The sequence below is a fragment of the Anabrus simplex genome, chromosome 3 (assembly GCF_040414725.1).
Source record: "Anabrus simplex isolate iqAnaSimp1 chromosome 3, ASM4041472v1, whole genome shotgun sequence".
NCBI classification, from domain to species: domain Eukaryota; kingdom Metazoa; phylum Arthropoda; class Insecta; order Orthoptera; family Tettigoniidae; genus Anabrus; species Anabrus simplex.
The window spans coordinates 440,292,873-440,299,720 of NC_090267.1; the positions used below are offsets into that span (position 1 = coordinate 440,292,873).

The following is a 6,848-nucleotide window of genomic DNA, read 5'->3' on the forward strand; positions in this document are numbered from 1 at the left end:
GAACCATCTGTACTGACGTTCTACTAGCCCCTCCAATTGTTTGTTACATCACTCTCCTCCCTGTATACCCTGTATACCGGACAAAAGAGTGACTGAATGGGTGGCTATATTTCTAGAAAATAGAACTGAGTTTTAGATTAGGCGAAGCTTTATCTGATCCTGTAATAATTAAGAAGGGAATTCCTCAAGGCAGTATTATTGAACCGTTATGTTTTCTTATATATATATCAATGATATGAGTAAAGAAGTGGAATCAGAAATAAGGCTTTATGCAGATGATGTTATTCTGTACAGAGTAATAAATAAATTACAAGATTGTGAGCAACTGCAAAAAGACCTCCACAATGTAGAGAGATGGACAGCGGGCAATAGTATAATGATAAACGGGGTTAACAGTCAGGTTGTGAATTTCACAAATAGGAAAATTCAAAACTTGATGATGAAAAATGAATGGATGAATATGAATTGAAAATAATCATCAGATCCAACTCACAGTATTGAAAGTTAAAAATAATTCCCAAATCAGTCCACTGGCTAGAATTCAAAAAGACAATGATGAAGAAAGATTATGAACTGAAAACAATCAGTGGATCCAACCCACAATGCCCCACCTTCCCAGAAACTAACTTAAAAGAATGGTATATACTGACTGATGGGCCGATTCCAAAGCACAATCCTGAATCAATGATAATTGTTGTCCAAAGGGGTCCAAAATCCAAGTCAACAGCCCCTCATAATGGTACTTACCGCTAGTAAAGTACAACCATGATATTTCTCATGTAGCGGTACCAATCACAAATAACTTAGACTCACAGTGTTCCTCACATTGTGGTACTAAACACAGGTAAAGCAGACCTATGGTGTTTCTCACGTAATGGCACCACTCATAGGCAACACAAACCCATGATATTCCTCACATAATGGTACTAATCACAGGCAATACAGACCCATGGTATCACTCATATAGTTCAGTTTATTGCCTTATACGGCAGGGCTCAAGCTATGAAGCCTGCTGTTATGCCAAACCATATTATACAACACCAGTACACAATTTATAGAATAATATGAGTAGTGTACTACTCATATAATCATTGGTTAAATAGCATATTTCTAAATATCACTAAAATGAATTTACTTCACCTCTATAATTTTGTATCCTTGCTGACAATTAAGAATTAAATACAGTATTAGTTTTTTTTACGTTAGTGAAATCTACTTTCTACAGATTTCCTTTCAAATAGCCTCGGATTGTCTATGCCTCTAATTTCAGCTGGGATTGATTTCTAGGAACGTATGGTAGTAGGTATAAATGAGTTGTTGTACAAGTTACTATGATGAATGGGAATGGACAAGAGGGATCATGTAGATGACCGTGAGGGAGCCCTATCAGAAGGGGAGAGGTATTTAAAGTCTATTCTAAGATAGTCTGATTTGCTTGTTTGCAGAACACTGTGGAGAAGGGTAAGAGAGTTTTATTTACCTTGTTCAGTCAATCTTAGCCATGACAGCTGAGAGAGGAAAGGGGTAATATGAGTTTGGACTGGGATATTTATTACGAATTGAGCACAAGTATTGTAAGTTTTCTGTTCTCGACATTAAAGTATTTTACTCATACTATTATAAACTACATCTCCATAGTCAAATAATGGGAATATTAGACTCTGAACTAATAATTTTCTTGTGTTTATTGGAATGAAGTCCCTCATCCTTTTTGCAGAATGTAATGAATGGAATACTCTTTGACAAATTTTTGTGACATGTTCCGACCAACTTAAATATTTATTGAATACTATTTCAAGGTTATTTACACGATCACTAAATGGTATTGGTATTCCACTGAACATAACACCGAGTATAGATACATTTTGTAGTTTAGCATGTGATTTATAAGTACCAATTATGATGGCTTGTAATTTTGATGGTTTCATTTTCAGGCCATGTCTGCTAGTCCAGTCTTTGCTAGGTCTTCGTTTAACTTAGTGATTGAATTGTTTAAGTCATTAGGCTTTGTGTGAATGTATAATTGAATACCATCTGCATATAGGTGATATTTACAATTGGTCAACATCTCCGATAAGTCGTTCATGTATAATGAGAACAGAAACGGCGACAATACTCCACCCTGTGCCATGCCCACCTTGGTGGTTTGCCACTAAGATGTATAGTTTCTCACTGATACACGCTGCTGATGACCACTAAGATAGGATTGTACCCAGGATAAAGTACTGTAAGAAAATTTCAGCATCTTGAGTTTAATGAGTAATATGTCTGTCTACACAGTCAAAGGCTTTACTTAAGTCCAAGAGAACAAGTACAGTCATTAATCCTTTATCCATCGCTAGTTGCATATCATTTGTCACTTTAATTAATGCCGTGGTAGTACTGTAGTTTGGTCTGAACCCTGATTGATATTTGTTAAGTAAGTTGTAATGTGCAAGATATTCAGTCATTTCCTATGTAGAATTTCTCCAATATTTTTCCTAATATAGGAAGGATATTAACAGGACGATAATCTTTGGGACTTTTGGCATTGTTGTTTTTAGGTAAGGGTCGGATGATTGCATATTTCCAATTTGAATGAAAGGCCCTGGTCATGATGAGTTATTAATGATATGCGTGATTGTTGGAAGTATGATGTCTATGATTCCATCATGGCCAGTGGACCCTGACTTTATTTCACTGAAGACACTCCTAACGTCACTTGGGGTCACATGAGAAAAGTAGAACTGCTTGCCGTTATGTCTTACTTTTGAGGATATTCTGTTAATTACTGCTGTTTTGGTCTGTTCTTCCATCTGAGAGGATCGTAAGCTAAAATATGAATTTAGGTCAGTTAGGTGGTACTAATCACAGGCAACGCCCAGACCCGTGGTGTTCTTCGAAACGCACCATGATGTCCACAACCAGATGCTGAAACACCCTAGCGAGCATAGCCTCTTTTTATCTCCTTGCGTTGTTCAGCGAAATCTGGACAAAGGGTTAGCCTCTGTCATAGTGGCGGATACTATACAGTACATGGGTACTGTAAACCCACAGTGATCCACCCACAGACCCATGGTATTCCTCATGTAGTGATACTGTTCACAAAAAAATTGACTCGTGGTGTTCCTCGCGTGATGGTACTAATCACAGGTGATCTCATGGTTCAGAATTCAGAATCCCTTGGTTGCCCCTTTTAGTTGCCTCTTATAACAGGCAGGGATACCGTGGATGGGGTCCCACGTGAGGTCCTAGGTATTTGAACTGGGTCACTTGTCAATTGTGCTATTCAATATTCAATATTCAATAGTTACCATATATCGTGATCTCTTTTACAGGTGATGCGAAAATGCTGGTGCCACCTCCCAGAAGACAGACCTTCATTCCGTGTTCTGAAGGAGCAGCTGTTGAACGTGTTCCAAGGTCGACTGGCTGACTGACTCTCACAGACTCACTGCACCTTTTCCTCATCGCCCTCCCCTTCACGCAGCGCACCACCTCATCCAGTTTCACCAGCAGGTCCAGAAGTGTGTATCTTTTGTGCCTCATACGGACACCCATGGATAGAGATTTGTCGTGCTATTCAAGCTAGTAAGAACAAGTGAAAATGATAACTCGGTTGGTGTCCGTAAGTTTTAACCAATCAAATATTTTTGAAGCTATAATGGCTAAAACTGCAGTCGAAGCAGATTCTTTAATTGGATTGTGGATTTAACAGCAAATCCTTTGTGCTTCCAGTTGGTTCTCTGGAGCAAAGATATACTGCTCAAAACAACCAAACTTCAGACTGTAAGGATTATTTGTGTACCCATTCATCCTTACCCCATAGCTTCATCAGTGTTCTATTAATCCTGCCAAAATAATACTGTAACTTTCCCTGTACATTAATTTATTCATTGATTTCTTTTCTATGACTTTTACCTAATCAGCAGACTCGGTGTGTCTAGTTGATTAATTCTTATTTGAAGTGAACGAAGAAGTTTTTTATATTTGTTATTCAATATTGTGATTTTAAAATATTCTGTTGTATTTCTATGCACGAAGATAATTTGGCTGTTACATGCTGAGGAAGTGTTGTCAAGTTTTATCAGAGTTGATGGATGTTTCGAAAGGATTTTATTTTCGGCGTTATTACTCAGCAAGTGATAGTCTTAAAGTATGATAGATTGATTAGTATTTTAAAGCTATTGTGACATTCCTATTGAAGAGAGGAATTTTTAAACTAGATTAGCCATTGGAGAACATCCTTCTGTTTAGATACGATGACGTGGCTTCTATGAAGCAAGTTTTATATGGGTGTAAGACGCAGTCCCAAACATCAAGGTGATGAAGTTATGAAAATCTGCATTCGTTAATTAGTAGATATTATAATTCATTTCCTGTTATTATAAATTTGAAATGTTACCTGTTAGAAAATATAATGCATGATTGTTTCAAGAGATGCAAATTTAGCAATTAAGTAAGCTCAAGTTAATGTAGGTTATCTATGGAATTTCCCCCTCTGTATCCAGTTGATAAATAAAAAAGCAGTAAGGATGATAGAGAATTAAGCTGTGGGGTTTGTGTATGAGCTCTGAAATTTCTAGGACTTGGCTTCCTAGTCATAATTTGTTGTAGCTCTAGTCCTCTGAACTCCAATGGTACCGGTAACTACTGTAATTATGTTGTATCAGTAGAACATAAGAAGAAGCAAACAGGCTGTGAGACTGAAGATTCTGCTTGAATGCTGAGTGACTTTTTATATTGAAGAAGCAAGGGAGTGCACAAAACCTCACTGTGCCAGAATGTGAACGCACAAATGAGATTAGTATAAGTTATGAATGTTGATAGCAATATTAGACTAATATCGTTCATACTGATCTAAATTCTGTTTAGTCATATTTCCTTGCTGCTACACCTATTACCATATACTGTGAATAGAAACTTTTTGTGAAATTATGCTGTGCACCTACAAGTTACAAAATGATGACTGTAAAATATGAAGTTATGTCGTAAGAAAGAATTTTCATGGTGATCCGTATTGGTGAACAATTACAATTCAAAATGAAAAGATGATCCACCTATTCAGTTTGCTTTTATTCTTAATGTGATTATAAGAAAATACAAAACCTTTTGGTACTAATTTCAACCAAACAGTAAGGTCTTCAGCCACTTAACCTTAAAATTGACTAATACATGGCAAATTATATAGAATAAAACAAGTATTGAAACCTAATCTTAAAAATTAAAGAGACATGCGGTGTTAAAATGACATCTCTTCTTGTGAAGGACAATAGTTAATTGCAGTTCATCCAATTAAGACTATGTCCAGGTGACGTGTCTTGAGGTGATTAATTGTAATAGTTAGAGATGTAAACAATGTGATTTATCTTCAGCTTGGGGACATCTTAATGTTTGTCAGTTTGCATCAACAATAAAAGTGTTTTGAATAGGTGGATTATCTCTTTATTTTGAATTATGAAGTTATATTGTATATTAATGAATGAGATCCATATTCCATTTGCTATGACATATTTTTTCAGAACTCCTGTGTTCATCATTTCATTCGTTCCATCAGTTGATTTTTTTCATAGTTGATGTTCATGAATCTCGTGACTTACTGAGCACTTACTTACTGCTTGTACTTAAATTTCAGTTACCGGTAATGTAACTGTAAGACTGCAAGTATGTTTGTGTTGGGTCTAGCATTTGAAATTGATGTCTTGATTAATTAGTTGACTGTAAAGTTGGGTTATACAATTCACTTTACTTGATATTCTTATACTGTACAGTATGATAGAATCTTAAAAAAATGAACTTGCCCTAATTCTTGTAGTTCCAGTTTCCTGCTACTTTCTCAGTACATTTGCAGTAAGACTAAACTAGTCATTATGTATAAAAGCCTGAACTTTTTAAGTGTGGTGCATTACATTTCAGCATAGAAGACATTATGCAGAAGTTGTAGATTTTGTATATAATTAAGAACATTATTTTTCTGCTGTTGTCTTGGTACAACTACTGTTCATAAATGTGATAATTGTGTACTTGCCCATTATTCTTAACTGGAAAAGAAATATAATTCCGACATGTAAAGAGATGTAGCAGTGATACTTTTTTTTTTGTTTATTTCATTAAAGTAAGGGGACCATACATCTTCCTGTACGTCTTGTTTTATTTACTGCTTAGAGTTAGCGAGCCATATATTGTTACCATCATCAGTCCTTGAACGGATTTGATGAAACCCTTCATGCAAGCCCTCCCTTTCCTAGCTGTCCCTTCTCTGTATTACTATCTTATCCTACGTAAAACCTAATCTATTTTCTGTATTCTATTCTTGGCAAAAATTTACTGATTCATAATATGTCAAATGTTTTTCTTCTAAACCTTGAAGCCCACGCCAGGTAGAATACAATAATACCTGTGGATTAAATGTAATTTGCTAATATTTATAACAACATGCCTCCGCAGAACTCCACAGAAGAGCAGTGTAATAAATAACAATAACATTGTACAGTAAAACTTGCAATAGAGGACACCTTTGGGGACAAAAATGTGTGTTTTTGAGGAGTATCAGTTATTAAGAAACAATAAAATTTTTAAAAAGTCCCAAAAAAAGCCCTGCAGTTAAAAACATTTTTGGACCTGAATCTACTTAGTCTCCTTCTACCTGTATGGATTTCTTTTACATTATCAAATCAGGAATTGGATGGCAAGCTAACTTACTGTATTTACACTAATTTATTTTAAATTTTTATAATACACAAAAACAGGGAAGTTTCACTATAACACCTGGACTTCTGCATCAGTTCAAATATGTACAATAAATAATGTCCATAAAAAAACACTTGGCTAACTTAACGAATTGGTCAGTTTTGGTCCTCTTGACACTG

General features: G+C 35.7%; 1 protein-coding gene across 8 annotated transcripts in view; it reads left to right on the forward strand.

The window, feature by feature from the left end:
• Positions 1 to 6,120, forward strand: part of Btk (tyrosine-protein kinase Btk29A) — a 485,585-nt gene extending 479,465 nt beyond the window's left edge. For all 8 annotated transcript variants that reach the window (XR_010859555.2, XM_067143509.2, XM_067143503.2 and 5 more), the window contains one exon: positions 3,318 to 6,120. Coding sequence is in view for 7 of the 8 variants with exons in the window: in XM_067143509.2 (XP_066999610.1) it covers positions 3,318 to 3,419 (102 nt within the window). In the remaining variant the exon portion in view is untranslated. The remainder of the gene's footprint in view (positions 1 to 3,317) is intronic.
• The last annotated feature ends 728 nt before the right edge of the window (positions 6,121 to 6,848 follow it).